This window comes from Bombina bombina, chromosome 2 (genome assembly GCF_027579735.1).
Source record: "Bombina bombina isolate aBomBom1 chromosome 2, aBomBom1.pri, whole genome shotgun sequence".
In the NCBI taxonomy this organism is placed as follows: Eukaryota; Metazoa; Chordata; class Amphibia; order Anura; family Bombinatoridae; genus Bombina; species Bombina bombina.
Window position 1 is genome coordinate 1063339209 of NC_069500.1, and position 27244 is coordinate 1063366452.

The window sequence follows — 27244 nt, forward strand, 5'->3', positions numbered from 1 at the left end:
AAATATGTCGCAGGAAGAGACAACCAAGCTCCATTTTGCATAGAGAAAATTACCATTTTGAAATCTCTAGTTTAGCTGACTAGTTTAAGAGATGTTACTACAATTTAAAAATCCATTTCAATATATTACCCTTTCTACAAGCTAAGTATTTCCATTTAAAAAGGATCAGGCTACACCTTAGTCATCTTAAAGTCTTACTTTAGATTAAGCTGTAATTATCTCCTACACGCCTTTCTATATTGTGCATCGATAACAGTAAAAAAGCTATTTTAAAATGAATAATGGTTTCTGGTCACTTTAAAGGGACAGTCTACACCAGAATTTTTATTGTTTTAAAAGATAGATAATCCCTTTATTACCCATTTCCCAGTTTTGCATAACCAACACAGTTATAATAATATACTTTTAACCTCTGTGATTATCTTGTATCTAAGCCTCTGCAAACTTCCCCTTTTTTCAGTTCTTTTGACAGACTTGCAGTCTAGCCAATCAGTGCCTGCTCACAGATAACACTGTGCTCGTGCACGTGAAGTTATCTATATGAAATACGTGAACTAACACCCTCTAGTGGTGAAAAACTGTTAAAATGCAATCTGAAAGAGGTGGGCTTCAAGGTTTAAGAAATTAGCATATGAACCTCCTAGGTTAAGCTTTCAACTAAGAATACCAAGAGAACAAAGCAAAATTGGTGATCAAAGTAAATTGGAAAATTGTTTAAAATGACATGCTCTATCTGAATCATAAAAGTTTATTTTGGCCTAGACTGTCCCTTTAAATTGGCTGCCAAGCTCTGCCCACTGATGACATCACAATCTGGGCTGCATCTATGCACTCTTCTGAATAGCATTGACTACAATTAGTGAGTCTTTTGTAACTAGTGAAGCCTTTAATGCAGAAACTATAGTCATTTTAAAATAACCTTTTCACTGTTCCAATTGCATGATATAGAAAGGGTATAGGAGGATATTTGCAGCCTCATCTAAAGTAAGACTTTAACATGACTAAGGTGAAGACTGCCCTTTTAATCTCTAAATGACCACAATGTACCTTGTAGGTTTTTTTTTCCCATAATAGGCAAGACTTAGCTGTTACAAACTCTGCGATAGCACTGTCTCACCGCTGGTGGCCAGACTGTGCCATAGAGAAAAAAAAAAAAAAAAACCCCACAAGCCGCATTGAAAGACCAGCAACGTACTGGGTACGTCGCTGGTCCTTAAAGGGTTAAATAAAATTGCATAATCAACACATGCATGACACCAAGACAATGCAATAGCACTTACTTTTTTTCAAGTATATTTTGCTTGTCCAGTTTCATATGACAGCCATCAGCGTATCAGGCTCGTATGTATACGCTGAACTTTTGCACATGCGCCCTAGGACTTCATAGGGGAATGAGCAGGCAAACCACCACCTGAATACTTTATTTTTAACTTCTCACAATGCAATGATCTCACCTCTAAAAGTGCACACCAGTTCAACAGTCTGAGGCTGCTCATGTGTAGGATGTAACCACTCCTGAAACGGTACAAGTGAGAAATGACATAGAATGGATTCCTTTTTTTTTTAATCTAAAGCACACAATACTAATAAATGGAAATGTTACTACATACAGATGTAGTGCACCACTAAAAAATATCCCTAAAATAATGTAGGTTTTCTAACATATTTAGATTACATAGCACCTTGTAAAATGGCCACCCCCTTTCATCTCATGTGGATTGAAGTATCACTGCTCTGCCTTCCCCTCCATCGTATAGTATGGTTGTAAAGTGCGTAGTCATTGTAAGAAATATAGTTCTAATAAGTGATAATGCAAGAGCTAGCGAGCTTACACTTTCATAAAACTATGCACAGAGGTTCCCTACTTACCATTCCAGTGATGTTGTCATAGCACATACAATGTGGCAAACTTCTGCAACCCATGTATGAAATACACAGGACCACAAAAAGGCTGACAAAGGAAGAGATAAGCATTGCTATATTTGCTCCTTGCACGAGTCTGCCAAGTATGAATTTCTGAAGGGGGATGAAAAAAAAAATAAAAAAAAAAAAAAAAAGTTAAAAAATTAAGTCAAAGATACAATATAGATAAGTGATTATTTATTGCACTACTGGGCATCTTTCTTGATCAGTATGTCCCAACTCCAGTCCTCAGGACCCATAACAGGCCAGATATTTATTATATCTTAACTAGAGCAAAATTAAAATAATCAGCTCACCCATCAGCTAGTGATGATATGAATATCTGGCCTGTTAAGGATCCTGAGGAATGGAGTTGGGAGAAAATGTTCTTGACTGTTGCAATTTGTGGGTAAGGACTTTGAACAAGGCACTATCATTCTATGACAACCTGGGGAATTTGAGGCACGTTATAAGCAAGTCATCTCTGTAGCTGAGCTATTTGTTTTCAAGGTCTTTGTTTTGAAAGCTAACCTCTGTCTGCAGTTTGGTTGACAGAAAGTCAGAGTACTTCTATAGAATTCTAATCACATTGTTCAGTTTATGCCTGGGGGATTTATTTATATGTACACATATTGAACCGCCACTTTGCAGCACAGGACTTTGCACACTTGAGGGTGGTACAGTTTGTTTGTCTTTTCAATTAAGGAGTCTTTTCTATGGTTTGGAAACTTGAAAGTTGGTTACAATATTCACAAAATGTGTATACACGCTTGTTAAAGGTTTGAAAGGTACCAGGATACTTCTAAACCACAACTTTAAAGTTTAAACCCTGCAGATACTGGGTTGAATATGTTAAATATTTTCAGATTATAGTATATTTAATTGTATTTGCCAGCGTGCTGTTCACTAGACTATATTCACACAACATTACACTATTCTATACACATGATATATTCCTGTTTTTCAAGCACTTACTGTGTGAATAATATGGACAGGTGTGTGAGCAAACACATCATCATCCTCCTCCCCATATGCCAGCGTCAGGCAAGCATATACAACAATGATCAGTGTGGTAAAACACGAAAATACCGATGCAGCAATAAGTGTGTTCACCTGGAGAAAGAAAAGCAAATGTTTCCAACGCAAGTCATGTAGCTTAGAAGATAAAAAGGGTGCAGATTGCTAACACTAACACTAGGGATTGCATTATGCTGTTCTACAGTAAAAGGACTACTCTTCAGCTAGTGGGTTTGTTAAATGAAAACAGATTCCAAAATAGGAAAACTAGGCACAAGAACTATGGAAAACTATTGCTTGGTTTAAAAATAAATCTTCTCCCCCCTCCCCATTTCTGACTTCAAGAGTTTAAAAAAAAAAATAAAAAAAAATGTTAATTTACGGCTCATAGTACTGGGAAAAATAATAGAATAAATATATATCTTACCAATACTGGGTTTTTCTTCTGAGAAGAAAATAAAGCCAAAACTCCTGGGACAGTCATGATCTGCAAGAAATGAAAATAGTTTACTAAATTCATGTAGGATTAGTAAGAAAGCAAAATGTGGTATGGTTTAAAACATCCTATGATTTAGTTAGATTTAGGCTGTTTTTACAGCAAAACTAAATCTTCCAAAGACAAAACTAGTAAAAAGTACAGAAGCTTTTTCCATGGGCTACTACAGGTGTCTCAAACTCAACTTACCAAGGGGCCCAACTGGCCAAGTCATGTTCTCCTATGGGGCAGCTTGAACAAAAAAACAACAAATTTCCAAAAAGTATAAAATCTTTATTTCTTCATAAAAAGAAACTTAAGGTGTTAAATTCGTTATATCGGCAATATATAATACAACAGTCATGTTAAATTAAAACTCAATTCTTGCTGCTAGACACTTGGCAGTGTTTCTGCTGAGTCAGGTGGCCCACATTTGCTTAGGCGGAGTTGGCAGTGTATATCCTGACAGTCCTAGAGATGGGGAGTCAGGAATCTATTTTTTATTTTTTATAAGTTCATAGTTGAGAACAATTTCTCACAAAGATATGAGCTTCCAAATAAGCGCATGACTCGCTTGAACAGCTCTAAGAAAGGTAGGTGGTAACTCTTAGAATCAGACCAATCATTTGTATTTCCTTGTGCCTCTCTAAATTTGGTTTAGAAGTCAGTTCTGTACTGCAGGTCTACAAGCTCCATTTGGAGCACTGTTCACATCAAAGGAGAAGGGGTCAGCAAACATCTGGGAAATAACATAGTAACTATTGAAAAACAAAATTGCTGATCAAATTCCTGTTGTAGTTTATTAACCTCTTCCTGCCGGTACTAATTTGTTACATCGAAACAAAGTTTGAGTAAAAAATTGAAAATCACATGATCATACATGCGATCGCTTGATTACAATGTATCGGGTCTGAGTGGAGTGCCTATGACGCTAGGCACGCCCTCTAGTCCGCAATCCCAGTCAGGAAGGCGTAGCTACTTCAGTACAGCTAGGACATTCTATGCCATCCTGAAGGAGATAAAGTCCAGCGCAGTTAGGACGGTATGGAATGTCCCAATGGCGTTAAGGGGTTAATGGCAGCAACAATCAGAACAAAAGTTAGACCTCCTGCCCTCCTCTTCTGGATAAAAAAAAAAAAAAAAAAAAAAAAAAAAAAAGACTTGCAGGTCGGAAAATGGCTGAGATTTGTCTGAGCGGTTTACCCTAATCCGAGCTTTATGGCCCCTGTAGTTTTAAGTTGTTAGTGCAGCTCCTGCGTGATGGCAACACACAATACTAGGTCCATTAGCCACTTTGGATCAAGATCAGAAATATCCAGTATATCCTCCGTGAAAATGCAGACTTCCTGCATCAGTTCAAAGAACCTTTACAGGACAATGTCGCTGCTCAGCCAGTGCACCTCTATAAAGTCAGTCACAAACTCAGAACAAAAATCAGTTGTCCATCTTTCTTTACCTCTTTTCCTGTAATTTATATTTGAGAATTGTTGACTTTACAGCAAGAAGATGAAGTGAATACTCAAACATTAGAAACTTAGTAATCTATAACTTAGTTTTTAATTTTACATAAGAGCAAATACCCTACTGTAACTTAGAAGTAATGCAATTACTGCAAGGTGATACCATTTTGACTCATTTAAGTGACAATACAGAGGGGTGTACTCATTTCTGTTGTATACTGTATATTTGGTGTTCAGGAAGTACAAAAACAAAAAAAACACAAAACGATTTAAAATATGCATTGGTGTTCAAGGGGGAAGCAAAATCAAAAGTTGTTGGTGCATAGAGCGCAATTGCCATTAAAACTATGTCCCACGATGCAAGATGCTCCCTGAATCACGGCTCACAACGCGGCTCATAATCGGCTTCCACTCTCCTGATGTAAGCTGCTTTCTTTGCTGCTACTGCCTGTTTCATGCTGGGAGATGTAGTTTTCTCCCTTCTGACCATATTGCAGGCACCAGGTCGGATCTACTTTAATTTAAACTGACGATTGGCTGGCCACATTAAACGGAGGCAAATGGCCCACCAGTTTTGAGATATTTGTATTACTGTTTTTGTATTTTGGCTGTACAACTCAATAAATTATTTTCAAGGGTTAAAATAAAATGCTAATGACTAGTAAGTCTTCATATATCATATTTTGCTTACTATATATCTGTATGCATTGATCCTTAGACAATTCAATGGATATGAAATATACCTATTTTATGAGAATTGGGGAAATTATTTTGTGGAAAATAGTAAATGCAAACAATGATTGGTCTTTGTTGTTCCCTTGCATAAGTAGCAGGAGTATGTGTGGTTTGAGAAATTTAAAGACTAGGCCGATTGTTTTAATAAGTAAACTATACACTTCACTTGTTTACTTTCATAGCTACATACTGAATCAGAAAGCTGAAATCACAATGTGCAAGCTGGTGCCAGAGTTTCATGTCCCTTTAACCCCCACAAATGTGTCTTGGGGGCAACAGAGAACTGCTGGTCCAGAGTGGGTACAAAAGCTGACAAGCTACTGATTGGCTTTGTAGCAGTGTCTGCAGCTCCTGAGTGATACTTTAACCTATGCAAAAGGAATAAAACAGTGCATTGCAATGTAGTCCTACAGTTACATATTCTAATGAATTTATGTATGTACATTTTACTACTATAAAAGCCATACAAGTCTGAAATAGAGGTTCAAAAACTGCATCAATAAAGGTGGGTGGGCGCTGAATAGAAGGCAGGTCTAACTTAATATTTTTATGTCTGGTCTAAAATGCCACTATGGCTACCTTAAATTCATCTATGTAAAACGGGTATGTATACAATATCTTTTTATGTCTGGCTTCATAGATTTTGTTTTCCCACATTGTAGTTTGTGGTTTTGTTTGTTACAATAATAAAAAAAAAAAAAAAAAAACTAAGTCCCAAAATTTAAAAAAAAATTAGAAGAATGTCCGTCCAAAAGTGATGTGCTTTTGAGAGAAGAAAGCACAAAATAGTGTAATACTGAAACCAGCAGGGTAACTTGGTTAAAAGGACGATTGGCTACTCACAACTTTCTTACCCACCTTTACGTCAATACGTGCCAGTGACGCTTAGGGCGGAGCACAACTTAGCCGGTCTTTCTATCCGCATCCATCCGGCATTTTGGTTTGCTGTGGACAGTGCTCATTTATATTTTTCCATTTGGATCCCTATGTACTATGTATTTCACTGAGCATTTGTGAAATATTTTAATGTTTTAATAAATATTTTATCTTAATCGTTGTGGGATACGGTTTGCCTACCAGTATAAAAGTAGGTGTGGGCATACCATAGAGCGTGTGTAAGCTCCACCACATGTGAGTAGCCAATCGTCCTTTTAACCAAGCTTTACCCAGCTGGTTACAGCATTACACTATTTTGTGCTTTCTTCTCTCATTTGAGGACCTATTGAAGATTTGTGTCACTAGATTGCTCCTTGTCAACATCACTTTTGGACAGACATATCCTAATAATTTATTTAATTTTGCACTTCAATCACATTTATTTTTCATTAATTCACGCTTTGTGATCTTTGTACATTTTATATAATAAAAAAAACAAAAAACAAAACAAAAACACAACACGCCACCACCTTTGTTTTTTTGGGAAACCAACATCCCAGCACTAAATAAAAAAACAACTTCTCGTCTTGCACCTGTGGAAGCTGGCCCTACCAGCCAGTATACAAATAGAGCTTCACCTTTAAAAACAAAAAATCTCCCTAAAGTATTATATTGCACACAGAGATATTTAGCTTTTACCATATTCAGTGCAATGTTTTGACAGATGTAACAATAGGGAGACATTAAAGAAAGATACATTACCACTCCTGCCCAGAGTGGTGCTCTGGTGTTGCCCAGTGTAGATTCCTTTCTAAAGGCCCCATCCATAAAACCACAAACAATGGTCACTCCAGCACATGCAATCTGTATAATGCCCAGCATCACCATGCTCCTCTGGTTAAAAATAAAGTAACGGTAGCGATCCATCACAAAATGACAAGACTTTGGCTTAAAGATCAGTTCACCAACAGCTTTTCTCTAAGAAAATAGAATAAAAGAAACACAAATAGATACATTTAGACTTTCTGTAGTTCCTGCCAGGGTAAACTCTGATGAAGGGCCACTGCATACTTTTGTAAATGACGACTTCACTACAGTAAGAGGTGGTCAGTTAGAACTAATCTTGTTATTAGCAGATTATGTTAATTGATTAATGCATAAGTAAAAGGGACATGAAACCCAAAAATGTTCTCATGGATTCAGATAGAGAATGCCCTTTTAAACATTCCAATTTCCCTATATTATCTAAATTTGCTTCATTCTTTAGATATTCCTTAATGAAGAAATAACAGTACACATGAGTGAGCCAATCACACAAGGCATCTATGTGCAGCCACTGAGCCTATCTAGATATGATTTTAAACAAAGGATATCAAGAGAATAAGCAAATTAGATGTGAATTGGAAAGTTGTTTAACATTGCATGCTCTCTTTCTAAATCATGAAAGAAAAAAAATGTGAGTTTCATGTCCATTTACAATGAACACACTAAAAGGGACACTCAAGTCAAAATAAACTTATGATTCAGATAGAACATGCAGTTTTAAGACACAATTTACTTCCATTATCAATTTTTTCACAATCTTTATATTCACACTGATCCTACTGAGCATGTACACAAGCTAACAGGGTATACGTATACTAATCTGATTAGTTGATGGCTGTCACATGATACAGGGAACTGGAAAACGGGGGGAAAAATAAAATGTGTCAGATAACCATCTATTGCTTGTTTGTCTTTATTATGCACTTCTACTTTAAACAAAGTCAAAATTTCCCCTACCTTAAGTTAAAGGGACACTAAACCCAATGTTTTATCATGATTCAGATAGAGCATGCAATGTTAAGCCACTTTCTAATTTACTCCTATTATCAGTTTGTATTTTGTTCTCTTGCTATATATTTGAAAAAGAAGGCATGTAACCTAAGGAGCAAGCTTTTTTTGGTTCAGTACCCTGGACAGTACTTTTTTATTGGTGGATGCATTTAGCTACCAATCCGCAAGCACAACCCAGGCTGTGGGCGAAAAATGGGCCGGCTTCTAAACTTACATTCTAGCTTTTCAAATAAAGAGCAAGAGAATGAAGAAAAAACAAAAATGTATACTTACCTGATAAATGTATTTCTTTCTTGACACGATGAGTCCACGGATCATCTAATTACTATTGGGAATATCACTCATGCCCAGCAGGAGGCAGCAAAGACCACCACAGCAAAGCTGTTAAATATCACCTCCCTTCCCTTTAACCCCAGTCATTCGACCAAAGTAAAAGAGAGAAAGGAAGCAACAAAGGTGCAGAGGTGTCTGAAGTTTATAACATACCAACAACCTGTAAAGAACAGGGCGGGCCGCGGACTCATTGCATCAAGAAAGAAATTTATCATCATCAGGTAAGCATAAATTTTGTTTTTTCTAATGACACGAGTCCACGGATCATCTAATTACTATTGGGAATCAATACCCAAGCTAGAGGACACAGATAAGGGAGGGACAAGACAGGCAAAAGTGTCAAATTTATAGAATTTTGAAAAAGTGTGAAGAGAGGACCAAGTTGCAGCCTTGCAAATCTGTTCCACAGAAGCTTCCTTTTTGAATGCCCAAGAAGAGCAAACAGCCCTCGTAGAATGAGCCGTAACTCTCTCAGGAGGCTGCTGACCAGCAGTTTCATAGGCAAACCGAATGATACTCTTCAGCTACAAAGAAAGAAGTACCCGTAGCTTTCTGCCCCTTACGTTTCCCAGAGAATACCACAAACAGAGCAGAAGACAAAAATCCTTAGTCGCCTGCAAATAGAACTTTAATACACACACCACGTCCAGATTGTGCAGAAGTCGTTCCTTCTGAGAAGGAGGATTAGGACACAAGGACGGAAAAACAATCTCCTGAATAATGTTCCTATCCGAAACTACCTTAGGGAGAAACCCTAATTTAGTATGTAAAACCACCTTATCCGAGTGAAAAATAAGGTAAGGAGACTCATATTGTAATGCTGAGAGCTCTGACACTCTACGAGCAGATGAAATAACAAGAAACAAAACTTTCCAAGATAACAACTTAATATCTAAGGAATGCATAGGCTCAAATGGAGCCCACTGAAGTACCTTAAGAACTAAAATTAAGACTCTATGGAGGAGTAACTTGAACACAGGCCTGATCCTGACCAAGGCCTGACAAAACGATTGCACGTCTGGGACGTCCGCCAGACGTTTATGTAACAAAATAGACAAGGCAGATATTGGACCATTTAGGGAACTTGTCGATAAACCCTTCTCCAAACCTTCTTGGAGAAAAGACAGGATTTTAGGAATTTGAACTCTACTCCAAGACTATCCCTTGTATTCACACCAATATAGATATTTACGCCATATCTTATGGTAAATCTTTCTAGTCACAGGTTTACGAGCCTGAATCATGGTCTCAATGACCGATTCCGAAAATCCACGCTTGGATAAGATTAAGCGTTCAATCTCCAAGCAGTCAGCTTCAGAGACACTAGATTTGGATGAAGGAAGGGCCCTTGAAGTAGAAGGTCCTTCCTCAACAGAAGTCTCCAAGGTGGGAGAGATGACATGTCCACCAGGTCTGTATACCAAATCCTGCGAGGCCATGTCGGTGCAATGAGGATCACCGACGCCTTCTCCTGCTTGATTCGAGCAATGACCCGAGGTCAAAGAGCGAACAGAGGAAATAGGTATGCGAGACTGAAATTCCAAGGTACCGCCAGAGCGTCTATCAGTACAGCCTGAGGGTCACTTGACATGGACCCGTACCTCAGAAGCTTGGCATTCTGCCGGGATGCCATGAGATCCAATTCCGGCTTACCCTATTTGAGAATCAGGCTGAAAACACCTCCGGATGGAGTTCCCACTCCCCCCGGGTGAAAGGTCTGCCTGCTCAGGAAGTCCGCCTCCCAGTTGTCCACTCCTGGAATGTGAATCGCTGACAGACAGCAATTGTGGGTCTCCGCCAACCAAATGATATTGGCTACCTCTGTCATGGCCAAGGAACTCAGAGTTCCTCCCTGATGGATAATATAACCTCAGTGGTTTACATCAACCGACTGGCACCTGATGAACCGAGCCGAGGCTAACTGAGGCCAGGCCAGAAGAGCATTGAAGATTGCTCTTAGTTCCAGAATGTTTATGGGTAGAACAGAGTCCATGTTCCCTAAACCTTTAGAGAGCCCCAGACTGCTCCCCATTCCAGAAGGCTGGCATCTTGTTGTCACAATCACCCAAGAGGGTCTGCGAAAGCAGGTCCCCTGGGAGAGATGATCCCAAGACAACCACCAAAGTAGAGAATCCCTTGTCTCCTGCTCCAGCTGTAATCGCAGAGACAGATCCGCATAACCCCGTTCCACTACCTGAGCATGCTTAAAGGGACACTGAACCCAAATTTTTTCTTTCATGATTCAGATAGAGCATGCACTTTTAAGCAACTTTCTAATTTAATTCTATTATCAATTATTCTTCCTTTTCTTGCTATCTTTATTTGAAAAAGAAGGCATCTAAGCTAAGGAGCCAGCAAATGTTTGGTTTCAGAACCATGGACAGCACTGGTTTATTGGTGCTGTCCAATCAGCAAGGACAACCCAGGTTCACCAAAAATGGGCCAGCATCTAAACTTACATTCTTGCTTTTCAAATAAACATACCAAGAGAATGAAGAAAAATTAATAGGAGTAAATTAGAAAGTTGCTTAAAATTGCATGCTCTCTGAATCACAAAAGAAAAAATTTTGGGTACAGTGTCCCTTTAACTGCAGAGGTCTGAGGTGGAAACGGGTGAACGGGATGATGTCCCGCTACCATCAGCCCGATTACCTACATGTATTGAGCCACTGATGGCCAAGTAGAGGACTTAAGAGCTAGGCAAGAATCGAAAATCTTTGATTTCCTGACATCTGTCAGAAAAATGTAATTGATAAGGAATCTATTATGTTTCCCAAGAAAATTACCCTTGCATTTGGAACAAAGGAACTCTTTTGCAAATTCACCTCCCATCCGTGAGACCGCATGAAAGCCAACAACATTTCCGTGTGTTATCTCGCTTGTTGAAAGGAAGGCGCCTGAACTAGAATGTTGTCCAGATAAGGTGCCACTGCAATGCCCCACAATCGGAGCACCGCCAGAACCTTTGAGAAAATTCTAGGAGCTGTGGCAAGACCAAATGGAAGAGCCACGAACTGGAAGCGATTGTCTAGAAATACAAACCTTAGAAACTTGTGATGGTCCCTGTGGATGGGAACATGCAGGTACGCATCCTTTAAATCCACCGTTGTCATAAACTGACCCTCCTGGACCAAAGGAAGAATGGAACGAATAGTTTCCATCTTGAAGGACGGCACTCAGAAATTTGTTTAGACTCTTGAGATCTAAAAATTGGTCTGAAGGTTCCCTCCTTTTTGGGAACCACGAACAGATTGGAATAGAGCCCCAGACCCCTTTCCTGCATTGGGACAGGAACTATCACTCCCAGGTCGGAGAGGTCCCGTACACAGTGTAAGAACGCCTTTCTGTGTCTAGTCTACAGATAATCTTGAAAGCATACATCTGCCCCTGGGAGGAAAGGTCTTGAACTCTAGCTTGTATCCTTGGGACACAATGTCCACCGCCCAGGGATCCTGAACATCTCAAACCCAAGCCTGAGTGAAGAATGAAAGTCTGCCCCCTACAAGATCCGGTCCGGGATCGGAGGCAGGCCCTTCATGCCGTCTTAGGGGCCTAGTTATCAAGCCGTCAACCTCAAATCCGCTGGAATTCCGCAGCGTATTTGTGGCAAGGCTGATTCGCCTTAGTTATCAAAAGGCTAGAGACCGGCAAAGTAGAATTTTGTGACGTAAGCTTCGATCCGCCGGACTCAGTCCGACACAGATCGATTCTTACGTCACTCCAGATGTTCCGCACACAAGTGCGGCACAATCTGACTACTTTTGCTAGTTATCAAAAAACTAGCAGGTACGCTCGGCACTTTTCCGGCCCAGCGTACCTGGTTTTCAATCAGACGCCCTGGAGGTGGCGGATCCCATAGGAATCAATGGGAGTCTGACCATAGCGAAAGTACAAGTTCGCTGCTGCCAGACATCCCATTGATTCCTATGGGAGCTGTCTACACCTAACACCCTAACATGTACCCCGAGTCTAAACACCCCTAAGCTGTCCCCCCCTACACCGCCGCAACTAAATAAAGTTATTACCCCCTAAACCGCCGCTCCCTGACCCCGCCGCAACCTATATTAAATTTATTAACCCCTAATCTGCCCCCCTACACTGTCGCCACCTATAATACATTTATTAACCCCTATCCTGCCCCCCACTACACCGCTGCCACTGTAATAAATTTATTAACCCCTAAACCTAAGTCTAACACTAACCCCAACACCCCCTAACTTAAATATTAATTAAAAAAATGTAATAGTATTTCTATTAACTAAATTAATCCTATTTAAAACTAAATACTTACCTTTAAAATAAACCCTAATATAGCTACAATATAAATAATTATATTGTAGCTATCTTAGGATTTATTTTTATTTTATAGGTAACTTTCAATTTATTTTAACTAGGTATAATAGCTATTAAATAGTTATTAACTATTTAATAGCTACCTAGCTAAAATAAAGAGAAATTTACCTGTAAAATAAAAACTAACCTAAGTTACAATTACACCTAACACTACACTTTAATAAATTATTCCTTTTTAAAACTAAATACTTACCTGTAAAATAAACCCTAAGATAGCTACAATGTAATTAATAATTACATTGTATCTATTTTAGGATTTATATTTATTTTACAGGTAACTTTGTATTTATTTTAGCTAGTTAGAATAGTTATTAAATAGTTATTAACTATTTAATAACTACCTAGCTAAAAGAAATACAAAATTACCTGTAAAATAAATCCTAACCTAAGTTACAATTAAACCTAACACTACACTATCATTAAATAAATTAAATAAATTAAATACAAAAAACTACAATTAAATACAATTACATAAACTAACTAAAGTACAAAAAATAAAAAAAGCTAAGTTACAAAAAATAGGTTACAAATAGGTTACAAACATTTAAAAAATATTACAACAATTTTAAGCTAATTACACCTAATCTAAGCCCCCTAATAAAATAACAAAGCCCCCCAAAATGAAAAAATTCCCTACCCTATTCTACATTAAAAAAGTTCAAAGCTCTTTTACCTTACCAGCCCTTAAAAGGGCCTTTTGTGGGGCATGCCCCAAAGAAAGCTGCTCTTTTGCCTGTAAAAGAAAAATACAACCCCCCCAACATTAAAACCTACCACCCACATACCCCTAATCTAACCCAAACCCCCCTTAGAATAACCTAACACTAATCCCCTGAAGATCATCCTACCTTTAGTCGTCTTCACTCAGCCGAGCCACCGATGGAACTGAAGAGGAGATCCGGAGCGGCAGAAGTGATCCTCCAAGGGGCGCTGAAGAAATCTTCCATCCGATGAAGTGATCCTCCAAGCGGTGTAATTAGCTTAAAATTGTTGTAATATTTTTTTAAATGTTTGTAACCTATTTTTTGTACTTTAGTTAGTTTATGTAATTGTATGTAATTGTATTTAATTGTAGTTATTTGTATTTAATTTATTTAATGATAGTGTAGTGTTAGGTTTAATTGTAACTTAGGTTAGGATTTATTTTACAGGTAATTTTGTATTTCTTTTAGCTAGGTAGTTAAATAGTTAATAACTATTTAATAACTATGCTAACTAGCTAAAATAAATACAAAGTTACCTGTAAAATAAATATAAATCCTAAAATAGATACAATGTAATTATTAATTACATTGTAGCTATCTTAGGGTTTATTTTACAGGTAAGTATTTAGTTTTAAATAGGAATAATTTAAGTATAGTGTAGTGTTAGGTGTAATTGTAACAGGTTAGTTTTTATTTTACAGGTAAATTTCTCTTTATTTTAGCTAGGTAGCTATTAAATAGTTAATAACTATTTAATAGCTATTATACCTAGTTAAAATAAATTGAAAGTTACCTATAAAATAAAAATAAATCCTAAGATAGCTACAATATAATTATTATTTATATTGTAGCTATATTAGGGTTTATTTTAAAGGTAAGTATTTAGTTTTAAATAGGATTAATTTAGTTAATAGAAAACATAATTTATGTAAGAACTTACCTGATAAATTCATTTCTTTCATATTAGCAAGAGTCCATGAGCTAGTGACGTATGGGATATACATTCCTACCAGGAGGGGCAAAGTTTCCCAAACCTCAAAATGCCTATAAATACACCCCTCACCACACCCACAAATCAGTTTAACGAATAGCCAAGAAGTGGGGTGATAAGAAAAAAGTGCGAAAGCATATAAAATAAGGAATTGGAATAATTGTGCTTTATTCAAAAAAATCATAACCACCACAAAAAAGGGTGGGCCTCATGGACTCTTGCTAATATGAAAGAAATTAATTTATCAGGTAAGTTCTTACATAAATTATGTTTTCTTTCATGTAATTAGCAAGAGTCCATGAGCTAGTGACGTATGGGATAATGACTACCCAAGATGTGGATCTTTACACGCAAGAGTCACTAGAGAGGGAGGGATAAAATAAAGACAGCCAATTCCTGCTGAAAATAATCCACACCCAAAATAAAGTTTAATGAAAACATAAGCAGAAGATTCAAACTGAAACCGCTGCCTGAAGTACTTTTCTACCAAAAACTGCTTCAGAAGAAGAAAACACATCAAAATGGTAGAATTTAGTAAAAGTATGCAAAGTAGACCAAGTTGCTGCTTTGCAAATCTGATCAACCGAAGCTTCATTCCTAAATGCCCAGGAAGTAGAAACTGACCTAATAGAATGAGCTGTAATCCTTTGAGGCGGAGTTTTACCCGACTCAACATAGGCATGATGAATTAAAGATTTCAACCAAGATGCCAAAGAAATGGCAGAAGCTTTCTGGCCTTTTCTAGAACCGGAAAAGATAACAAATAAACTAGAAGTCTTTCGAAAAGACTTAGTAGCTTCAACATAATATTTCAAAGCTCTAACATCCAAAGAATGCAACGATTTCTCCTTAGAATTCTTAGGATTAGGACATAATGAAGGAACCACAATTTCTCTACTAATGTTGGAATTCACAACCTTAGGTAAAAATGCAAAAGAAGTTCGCAACACCGCCTTATCCTGATGAAAAATCAGAAAAGGAGACTCACAAGAAAGAGCAGATAATTCAGAGACTCTTCTGGCAGAAGAGATCGCCAAAAGGAACAAAACTTTCCAAGAAAGTAATCTAATGTCCAATGAATGCATGGGTTCAAAAGGAGGAGCTTGAAGAGCCCCCAGAACCAAATTCAAACTCCAAGGAGGAGAAATTGACTTAATGACAGGTTTTATACGAACCAAAGCTTGTACAAAACAATGAATATCAGGAAGATTAGCAATCTTTCTGTGAAAAAGAACAGAAAGAGCAGAGATTTGTCCTTTCAAGGAACTTGCGGACAAACCTTTATCTAAACCATCCTGAAGAAACGGCAAAATTCTCGGAATTCTAAAAGAATGCCAAGAAAAAAAGATGAGAAAGACACCAAGAAATATAAGTCTTCCAGACTCTATAATATATCTCTCTAGATACAGATTTACGAGCCTGTAACATAGTATTAATCACAGAGTCAGAGAAACCTCTTTGACCAAGAATCAATCGTTCAATCTCCATACCTTTAAATTTAAGGATTTGAGATCCTGATGGAAAAAAGGACCTTGCGACAGAAGGTCTGGTCTTAACGGAAGAGTCCACGGTTGGCAAGAGGCCATCCGGACAAGATCCGCATACCAAAACCTGTGAGGCCATGCCGGAGCTACCAGCAGAACAAACGAGCATTCCTTCAGAATCTTGGAGATTACTCTTGGAAGAAGAACTAGAGGCGGAAAGATATAGGCAGGATGATACTTCCAAGGAAGTGATAATGCATCCACTGCCTCCGCCTGAGGATCCCGGGAGCTGGACAGATACCTGGGAAGTTTCTTGTTTAGATGGGACGCCATCAGATCTATTTCTGGAAGTTCCCACATTTGAACAATCTGAAGAAATACCTCTGGGTGAAGAGACCATTCGCCCGGATGCAACGTTTGGCGACTGAGATAATCCGCTTCCCAATTGTCTATACCTGGGATATGAACCGCAGAGATTAGACAGGAGCTGGATTCCGCCCAAACCAGAATTCGAGATACTTCTTTCATAGCCAGAGGACTGTGAGTCCCTCCTTGATGATTGATTTATGCCACAGTTGTGACATTGTCTGTCTGAAAACAAATGAACGATTCTCTCTTCAGAAGAGGCCAAGACTGAAGAGCTCTGAAAATTGCACGGAGTTCCAAAATATTGATCGGTAATCTCACCTCCTGAGATTCCCAAACTCCTTGTGCCGTCAGAGATCCCCACACAGCTCCCCAACCTGTAAGACTTGCATCTGTTGATATTACAGTCCAGGTCGGAAGAACAAAAGAAGCCCCCTGAATTAAACGATGGTGATCTGTCCACCACGTCAGAGAGTGTCGTACAATCGGTTTTAAAGATATTGAGATATCTTTGTGTAATCCCTGCACCAATGATTCAGCATACAGAGCTGAAGAGGTCGCATGTGAAAACGAGCAAAGGGGATCGCGTCCGATGCAGCAGTCATAAGACCTAGAATTTCCATGCATAAGGCTACCGAAGGGAATGATTGTGACTGAAGGTTTCGACAAGCTGAAATCAATTTTAGACGTCTCTTGTCTGTCAAAGACAGAGTCATGGACACTGAATCTATCTGGAAACCCAGAAAGGTGACCCTTGTCTGAGGAATCAATGAACTTTTTAGTGAATTGATCCTCCAACCATGATCTTGAAGAAACAACACAAGTCGATTTGTATGAGATTCTGCTAAATGTAAAGACTGAGCAAGTACCAAGATATCGTCCAAATAAGGAAATACCACAATACCCTGTTCTCTGATTACAGACAGAAGGGCACCGAGAACCTTTGTAAAAATTCTTGGGGCTGTAGCTAGGCCAAACGGCAGAGCCACAAACTGGTAATGCTTGTCCAGGAAAGAGAATCTCAGGAACTGATAGTGATCTGGATGAATCGGAATATGTAGATATGCATCCTGTAAATCTATCGTGGACATATAATGCCCTTGCTGAACAAAAGGCAAGATAGTCCTTACAGTTACCATTTTGAATGTTGGTATCCTTACATAACGATTCAATATTTTTAGATCCAGAACTGGTCTGAAGGAATTCTCCTTCTTTGGTACAATGAAGAGATTCGAATAAAACCCCAGCCCCTGTTCCAGAACTGGAACTGGCATAATTACTCCAGCCAACTCTAGATCTGAAACACATTTCAGAAATGCTAGAGCTTTCACTGTATTTACTGGGACACGGGAAAGAAAAAATCTCTTTGCAGGAGGTCTTATCTTGAAACCAATTCTGTACCCTTCTGAAACAATGTTCTGAATCCAAAGATTGTGAACAGAATTGATCCAAATTTCTTTGAAAAAACGTAACCTGCCCCCTACCAGCTGAACTGGAATGAGGGCCGCACCTTCATGTGGACTTAGAAGCTGGCTTTGCTTTTCTAGAAGGCTTGGATTTATTCCAGACTGGAGATGGTTTCCAAACTGAAACTACTCCTGAGGAAGAAGGATCAGGCTTTTGTTCTTTGTTGAAACGAAAGGAACGAAAACGATTATTAGCCCTGTTTTTACCCTTAGATTTTTTATCCTGTGGTAAAAAAGTTCCTTTCCCACCAGTAACAGTTGAGATAATAGAATCCAACTGAGAACCAAATAATTTGTTACCCTGGAAAGAAATGGAAAGTAGAGTCGATTTAGAAGACATATCAGCATTCCAAGTTTTAAGCCATAAAGCTCTTCTAGCTAAAAACAGAATTTATGTTTACCTGATAAATTACTTTCTCCAACGGTGTGTCCGGTCCACGGCGTCATCCTTACTTGTGGGATATTCTCTTCCCCAACAGGAAATGGCAAAGAGCCCAGCAAAGCTGGTCACATGACCCCTCCTAGGCTCCGCCTACCCCAGTCATTTGACCGACGTTAAGGAGGAATATTTGCATAGGAGAAACCATATGAAACCGTGGTGACTGTAGTTAAAGAAAATAAATTATCAGACCTGATTAAAAAACCAGGGCGGGCCGTGGACCGGACACACCGTTGGAGAAAGTAATTTATCAGGTAAACATAAATTCTGTTTTCTCCAACATAGGTGTGTCCGGTCCACGGCGTCATCCTTACTTGTGGGAACCAATACCAAAGCTTTAGGCCACGGATGAAGGGAGGGAGCAAATCAGGTCACCTAAATGGAAGGCACCACGGTTTGCAAAACCTTTCTCCCAAAAATAGCCTCAGAAGAAGCAAAAGTATCAAACTTGTAAAATTTGGTAAAAGTGTGCAGTGAAGACCAAGTCGCTGCCCTACATATCTGATCAACAGAAGCCTCGTTCTTGAAGGCCCATGTGGAAGCCACAGCCCTAGTGGAATGAGCTGTGATTCTTTCGGGAGGCTGCCGTCCGGCAGTCTCATAAGCCAATCTGATGATGCTTTTAATCCAAAAAGAGAGAGAGGTAGAAGTTGCTTTTTGACCTCTCCTTTTACCGGAATAAACAACAAACAAGGAAGATGTTTGTCTAAAATCCTTTGTAGCATCTAAATAGAATTTTAGAGCGCGAACAACATCCAAATTGTGCAACAAACGTTCCTTCTTCGAAACTGGTTTCGGACACAGAGAAGGTACGATAATCTCCTGGTTAATGTTTTTGTTGGAAACAACTTTTGGAAGAAAACCAGGTTTAGTACGTAAAACCACCTTATCTGCATGGAACACCAGATAAGGAGGAGAACACTGCAGAGCAGATAATTCTGAAACTCTTCTAGCAGAAGAAATTGCAACCAAAAACAAAACTTTCCAAGATAATAACTTAATATCAACGGAATGTAAGGGTTCAAACGGAACCCCCTGAAGAACTGAAAGAACTAAGTTGAGACTCCAAGGAGGAGTCAAAGGTTTGTAAACAGGCTTGATTCTAACCAGAGCCTGAACAAAGGCTTGAACATCTGGCACAGCTGCCAGCTTTTTGTGAAGTAACACAGACAAGGCAGAAATCTGTCCCTTCAGGGAACTTGCAGATAATCCTTTTTCCAATCCTTCTTGAAGGAAGGATAGAATCTTAGGAATCTTAACCTTGTCCCAAGGGAATCCTTTAGATTCACACCAACAGATATATTTTTTCCAAATTTTGTGGTAAATCTTTCTAGTTACAGGCTTTCTGGCCTGAACAAGAGTATCGATAATAGAATCTGAGAACCCTCGCTTCGATAAGATCAAGCGTTCAATCTCCAAGCAGTCAGCTGGAGTGAGACCAGATTCGGATGTTCGAACGGACCTTGAACAAGAAGGTCTCGTCTCAAAGGTAGCTTCCATGGTGGAGCCGATGACATATTCACCAGATCTGCATACCAAGTCCTGCGTGGCCACGCAGGAGCTATCAAGATCACCGACGCCCTTTCCTGATTGATCCTGGCTACCAGCCTGGGGATGAGAGGAAACGGCGGGAATACATAAGCTAGTTTGAAGGTCCAAGGTGCTACTAGTGCATCCACTAGAGCCGCCTTGGGATCCCTGGATCTGGACCCGTAGCAAGAAACTTTGAAGTTCTGACGAGAGGCCATCAGATCCATGTCTGGAATGCCCCACAGTTGAGTGACTTGGGCAAAGATTTCCGGATGGAGTTCCCACTCCCCCGGATGCAATGTCTGACGACTCAGAAAATCCGCTTCCCAATTTTCCACTCCTGGGATGTGGATAGCAGACAGGTGGCAGGAGTGAGACTCCGCCCATAGAATGATTTTGGTCACTTCTTCCATCGCCAGGGAACTCCTTGTTCCCCCCTGATGGTTGATGTACGCAACAGTTGTCATGTTGTCTGATTGAAACCGTATGAACTTGGCCCTCGCTAGCTGAGGCCAAGCCTTGAGAGCATTGGATATCGCTCTCAGTTCCAGAATATTTATCGGTAGAAGAGATTCTTCCCGAGACCAAAGACCCTGAGCTTTCAGGGATCCCCAGACCGCGCCCCAGCCCATCAGACTGGCGTCGGTCGTGACAATGACCCACTCTGGTCTGCGGAAGGTCATCCCTTGTGACAGATTGTCCAGGGACAGCCACCAACGGAGTGAGTCTCTGGTCCTCTGATTTACTTGTATCCTCGGAGACAAGTTTGTATAGTCCCCATTCCACTGACTGAGCATGCACAGTTGTAATGGTCTTAGATGAATGCGCGCAAAAGGAACTATGTCCATTGCCGCTACCATCAAACCTATCACTTCCATGCACTGCGCTATGGAAGGAAGAGGAACGGAATGAAGTATCCGACAAGAGTCTAGAAGTTTTGTTTTTCTGGCCTCTGTCAGAAAAATCCTCATTTCTAAGGAGTCTATTATTGTCCCCAAGAAGGGAACCCTTGTTGACTGAGATAGAGAACTCTTTTCCACGTTCACTTTCCATCCGTGAGATCTGAGAAAGGCCAGGACAATGTCCGTGTGAGCCTTTGCTTGAGGAAGGGACGACGCTTGAATCAGAATGTCGTCCAAGTAAGGTACTACAGCAATGCCCCTTGGTCTTAGCACAGCTAGAAGGGACCCTAGTACCTTTGTGAAAATCCTTGGAGCAGTGGCTAATCCGAAAGGAAGCGCCACGAACTGGTAATGCTTGTCCAGGAATGCGAACCTTAGGAACCGATGATGTTCCTTGTGGATAGGAATATGTAGATACGCATCCTTTAAATCCACCGTGGTCATGAATTGACCTTCCTGGATGGAAGGAAGAATTGTTCAAATGGTTTCCATTTTGAACGATGGAACCTTGAGAAACTTGTTTAAGATCTTGAGATCTAAGATTGGCCAACCAAGCCCAAAGGGGAATACGATACCAAATGACGCCTTCAGAAAGTCTTTTCTATGTATCAGAGCTCCTCACACATGCGACTGCATGTCATGCCTCTCAAAAACAAGTGCGCAACACCGGCGCGAAAATGAGGCTCTGCCTATGATTTGGGAAAGCCCCTAAAGAGAAAGGTGTCTAAAAAAGTGCCTGCCGATATAAACTTCCAATTTGAGAGCATTGATTCTGTCCATAATCTCCTCATAAGGAGGAGAATCACTATCGACCGCCTTTACCAGCTCATCGAACCAGAAACACGCGGCTGTAGCGACAGGGACAATATCAAAATACCCAGATTAAATGATTCCTCAAGGCTAAATATGTGTAAATAATGAATCGATTTAGCCCAGAAAAAGTCTACAGTCTTAATAAGCCCTTGTGAAGCCCTTATTTACAATCTTAATAAACATGGCTTACCGGATCCCATAGGGAAAATGACAGCTTCCAGCATTACATCGTCTTGTTAGAATGTGTCATACCTCAAGCAGCAAGAGACTGCTCACTGTTCCCCCAACTGAAGTTAATTCCTCTCAACAGTCCTGTGTGGAACAGCCATGGATTTTAGTAACGGTTGCTAAAATCATTTTCCTCATACAAACAGAAATCTTCATCTCTTTTCTGTTTCTGAGTAAATAGTACATACCAGCACTATTTTAAAATAACAAACTCTTGATTGAATAATAAAAACTACAGTTAAACACTAAAAAACTCTAAGCCATCTCCGTGGAGATGTTGCCTGTACAACGGCAAAGAGAATGACTGGGGTAGGCGGAGCCTAGGAGGGATCATGTGACCAGCTTTGCCGGGCTCTTTGCCATTTCCTGTTGGGGAAGAGAATATCCCACAAGTAAGGATGACGCCGTGGACCGGACACACCTATGTTGGAGAAATAGCTAGAGACATAAACCTGACATCAACTCTGATAATATCAAAAATGGCATCACAGATAAAATTATTAGCATGTTGCAGAAGAAGAATAATATGAGAATCATGATCTGTTACTTGTTGCGCTAAAGTTTCCAACCAAAAAGTTGAAGCTGCAGCAACATCAGCCAATGATATAGCAGGTCTAAGAAGATTACCTGAACACAGATAAGCTTTTCTTAGAAAGGATTCAATTTTCCTATCTAAAGGATCCTTAAACGAAGTACCATCTGACGTAGGAATAGTAGTACGTTTAGCAAGGGTAGAAATAGCCCCATCAACTTTAGGGATTTTGTCCCAAAATTCTAATCTATCAGACGGCACAGGATACAATTGCTTAAAACGTTTAGGAGTAAATGAATTACCCAAATTATTCCATTCTCTGGAAATTACTTCAGAAATAGCACCAGGAACAGGAAAAACTTCTGGAATAACCACAGGAGATTTAAAAACCTTATCTAAACGTTTAGATTTAGTATCAAGAGGACCAGAATCCTCAATTTCTAAAGCAATTAGTACTTCTTTAAGTAAAGAACGAATAAATTCCATTTTAAATAAATATGAAGATTTATCAGCATCAACCTCTGAGACCGAGTCCTCTGAACCAGAAGAGTCATTAGAATCAGAATGATGTTCATTTAAAAATTCATCTGTATAAAGAGAAGTTTTAAAAGATTTTTTTATGTTTACTAGAAGGAGGAATGACATAGCCTTCTTAATGGATTCAGAAACAAAATCTCTTATGTTATCAGGAATACTCTGAACATTAGATGTTGATGGAACTGCAACAGGTAATGGTACATTACTAAAGGAAATATTATCTGCATTAACAAGTTTGTCATGACAATTAGTACAAACAACAGCTGGAGGAACAGCTACCAAAAGTTTACAGCAGATACACTTAGCTTTGGTAGTTCCAGCACCAGACAGCGATTTTCCTGAAGTATCTTCTGACTCAGATGCAACGCGAGACATCTTGCAATATGTAAGAGAAAAAACAACATATAAAGCAAAATTGATCAAATTCCTTAAATGACAGTTTCAGGAATGGGAAAAAAATGCCAAGGAACAAGCTTCTAGCAACCAGAAGCAATGAAAAATGAGACTTAAATAATGTGGAGACAAAAGCGACGCCCATATTTTTTTAGCGCCAAATAAGACGCCCACATTATTTGGCGCCTAAATGCTTTTGGCACCAAAAATGACGCCACATCCGGAACCCCGACATTTTTGGCGCAAAAGGACGTCAAAAAATGACGCAACTTCCGGCGACACGTATGACGCCGGAAACAGAAAAGATTTTTTGCGCCAAAAAAGTCCGCGCCAAGAATGACGCAATAAAATGGAGCATTTTCAGCCCCCGCGAACCTAACAGCCCACAGGGAAAAAGTCAAATTTTTAAGGTAAGAAAAAATGATTGATTCAAATGCATTATCCCAAATATGAAACTGACTGTCTGAAAATAAGGAAAGTTGAACATTCTGAGTCAAGGCAAATAAATGTTTGAATACATATATTTAGAACTTTATAAAAAAGTGCCCAACCATAGCTTAGAGTGTCACAGAAAATAAGACTTACTTACCCCAGGACACTCATCTACATGTTTGTAGAAAGCCAAACCAGTACTGAAACGAAAATCAGCAGAGGTAATGGTATATATAAGAGTATATCGTCGATCTGAAAAGGGAGGTAAGAGATGAATCTCTACGACCGATAACAGAGAACCTATGAAATAGACCCCGTAGAAGGAGATCATTGCATTCAAATAAGCAATACTCTCCTCACATCCCTCTGACATTCACTGCACGCTGAGAGGAAAACCGGGCTCCAACCTGCTGCGGAGCGCATATCAACGTAGAATCTAGCACAAACTTACTTCACCACCTCCATAGGAGGAAAAAGTTTGTAAAACTGATTTGTGGGTGTGGTGAGGGGTGTATTTATAGGCATTTTGAGGTTTGGGAAACTTTGCCCCTCCTGGTAGGAATGTATATCCCATACGTCACTAGCTCATGGACTCTTGCTAATTACATGAAAGAAATATTATTTAGATATATTTAATTAATATTTAAGTTAGGGGGGTGTTAGGGTTAGTGTTAGACTTAGGTTTAGGGGTTAATAAATTTATTACAGTGGCGGCGGTGTAGTGGGGGGCAGGATAGGGGTTAATAAATGTATTTAGGTGGCGACGGTGTAGGGGGGCAGATTAGGGGTTAATAAATTTAATATAGGTTGCGGCAGGGTCCGGGAGCGGCGGTTTAGGGGTTAATACATTTATAAGAGTTGCGGCGGGGTCTAGGAGCGGCGGTTTAGGGGTTAGTAACTTTGAGTTGCGGGGGGCTCCGGTATAGGGGGTAGAACAGTGTAGTTTAGTGTGGGTGCTTAGTGACAGGCTAGCAATAAAGCTGTAAAAAAGCCGAAGAGCAGCGAGATCGGATGAGTGATAACTCAAAGTCCGCTGCTCATCGCCCCGTACTTGGTGCACGGCTTTTTGACAGATTTATTGTTAACTTAGGCAAATTTTTTTCAGGTCCGCAGCGGCGATGGTAGGCAAGCTTAGGCGGGCGTATTGGGCCGGCGAAGGCAGGAAAGTTGACACGTTGATAACTATCCCCCTTAGCCTCAACCGCAGGCTTCTTGGATTGCTTTCCCTTGTTCCAAGACTGATTGGGCCTCTAGGAAGACTTGGACTGCTTCTGCTTGGAGGAGGGAGTGGAAGGATTTCCCTTGAAATTTTGCATGGAACGAAAATTACTCTGACATCCTTTTTGTTTATTTCTCTTATCCTGAGGGAGGAAATGTCCCTTTCCTCCCGTAATATCAGAAATTATTTCCGTCAAAACCAGGACCAAACTAGGTATTTTCCTTTAAGGAATCGCCAAAAGTTTAGACTGACACATATGCAGACCAAGATTTTAAACCATAAAGCTCTGCGAGCCAGAATGGCAAAACCTGAAATCTTAGCTCCCAGCTTAATAACCTGAAGGGAAGAGTCTGTAATAAAGGAGCTGGCCAACTTAAGGGCCTTAATCCTAACCTGGATTTCTTCGAGGGGAGTGTATGTCCGAATTGATTCAGACAATGCATCAAACCAGTATGCGGCCGCACTAGTGATCGTAGCAATACAAACTGCGGGTTGCCATTGTAAACCCTGTTGTACATACATCTTCTTGAGTAACCCCTCTAACTTTTTGTCCATAGGATCCTTAAAGGAACAACTATCCTCTATTGGAATAGTAGTTCTCTTGGCTAGTGTGGAAATTGCCCCTTCCACCTTGGGTACCGTCTGCCAAGATTCCTTGATAGAATCTTCTATAGGAAACTTTTATAAATATAGGAGATGGAGAAAAAGGAATACCCGGTCACTCCCATTTCTTAGCAATGATCTCTGTAGCCCTATCTGGTACAGGAAATACCTCCACCATGGAGGGCACGTCAAAATTTGTTTGGCTTACTAGACTTCTTAGGATTGACTACAACGGTAGTGTCGGAGTCGTCCAGGGTAGCTAAAACCTCAAGTAACAAAAACGGAGGTATTCTGGCTTAAACCTGAAGGATACAACTTCAGTATCAGCAGGAGGAATTACACCGAGTGAGATTTCACCCTCAGATGCTACAGAATTATCCTCCTCCTCAGGCTTCTGGGAGGGTTTTGAAATAGCAACAACTGCGTCAGAAACCTCACTTACTGATTGTTTACTTTTCCTCTTGGGCTTTCCCTGCAGCACGGGAAAAATAGACAATGCATCAAAAACCGCAGAGGACATGAAGCGATGTCTTGCAAAGTAACTCTAGATGGAGTAATGGAGGAAGCACAGGGCACTGGCTTTATGGACGCTAAGTTTTGGGACACTTGAGGAGAAAGCTGCAACATATTTTGAACATTGTCAGAAAGCTTCTGAACAGCATCCGCCCTAGACAATGTTGGCTCAGAAAAAAAGTCTTTCCCTATAATGTAAAGTTCTCTCAATACATGTGGAACAGAAAGGGATTGGTGGTTCAACATTAGCATCAAAACAAACATGTAACATCTTACAGGGCCTCTTGGTCCATCTTTATTCACTCCAAAAAGACTGAATAATTAGATAGAAATTTGATATTTTATTAAAAAATACCTCACAAAAAAAAAAAAACATTACTGTTCCTTTAAATCTTTTAAAATAAACTGCCTTATTTTTTAGCAAGAAAATAAAAAAAAAAAAGCTTAACTTTGCTGAGGTGCTTACCTGCCTAACACCGGAGATTATAGGCTGTTAGATGATCCGGACATAATCTATTTATTCTGGAGATGAGGTCCACAATACGGCCAAAAACTAATTCGAAGTCTTCCATGTCACAGAACCCCGGAACTATGGAGGGGAAAGTGCGCAACAAATTTTGGCGCTTCCATTATCCCTGCCCATCGTAGGGGTTACAAGAAGAAAACAAACTTCCCTCAGGTCTTTAAACCATAGTAAAGCCGTTTTGTTACACAAGTTAAAAACACCACCACTGAGCCTGTTCCTCATCCCCAGTGCCTGCTATTACTGCCCAAAATAATTATTCTCCAAGTCATAAGAGAATCATTATATTATGTCCCATTATATAATTTATATTAAAGTGCCATCTTTATTCTGAATGTTTCCCCAGAAAATAAAAAGTCAGCACGGCAGCTCACTAGGTTTGAGAGGCAAGATCCCTCACATGTGGAAAAAAGCGAAGACTGAATAATCTTATTCAGGCTTTAGAAATAGGGCAGCATCAGTATATGGGAGGCGAAGTGACGATTATACCCCACAAGTTCCCATTGCTCTAAAGCCACCACTGCTCTACTGAAGAGACTGATATGGACTATGGCTACACCCTAAAACAAAGCAGCACAATCT

General features: G+C 39.7%; 1 protein-coding gene across 2 annotated transcripts in view; it reads right to left on the bottom strand.

The window, feature by feature from the left end:
* LOC128650029 (uncharacterized) overlaps positions 1-27244 on the bottom strand; it is a 43206-nt gene that overhangs the window by 4970 nt on the left and 10992 nt on the right. For both annotated transcript variants that reach the window (XM_053703683.1, XM_053703682.1), the window contains exons 3-7: positions 7228-7443; positions 3347-3406; positions 2878-3015; positions 1870-2016; positions 1455-1515 (exon numbers count right to left, since the gene is read on the bottom strand). In XM_053703683.1, coding sequence (XP_053559658.1) covers positions 1455-1515; positions 1870-2016; positions 2878-3015; positions 3347-3406; positions 7228-7392 — 571 coding nt within the window. In that variant the 5' untranslated portion in view covers positions 7393-7443. The remainder of the gene's footprint in view (positions 1-1454; positions 1516-1869; positions 2017-2877; positions 3016-3346; positions 3407-7227; positions 7444-27244) is intronic.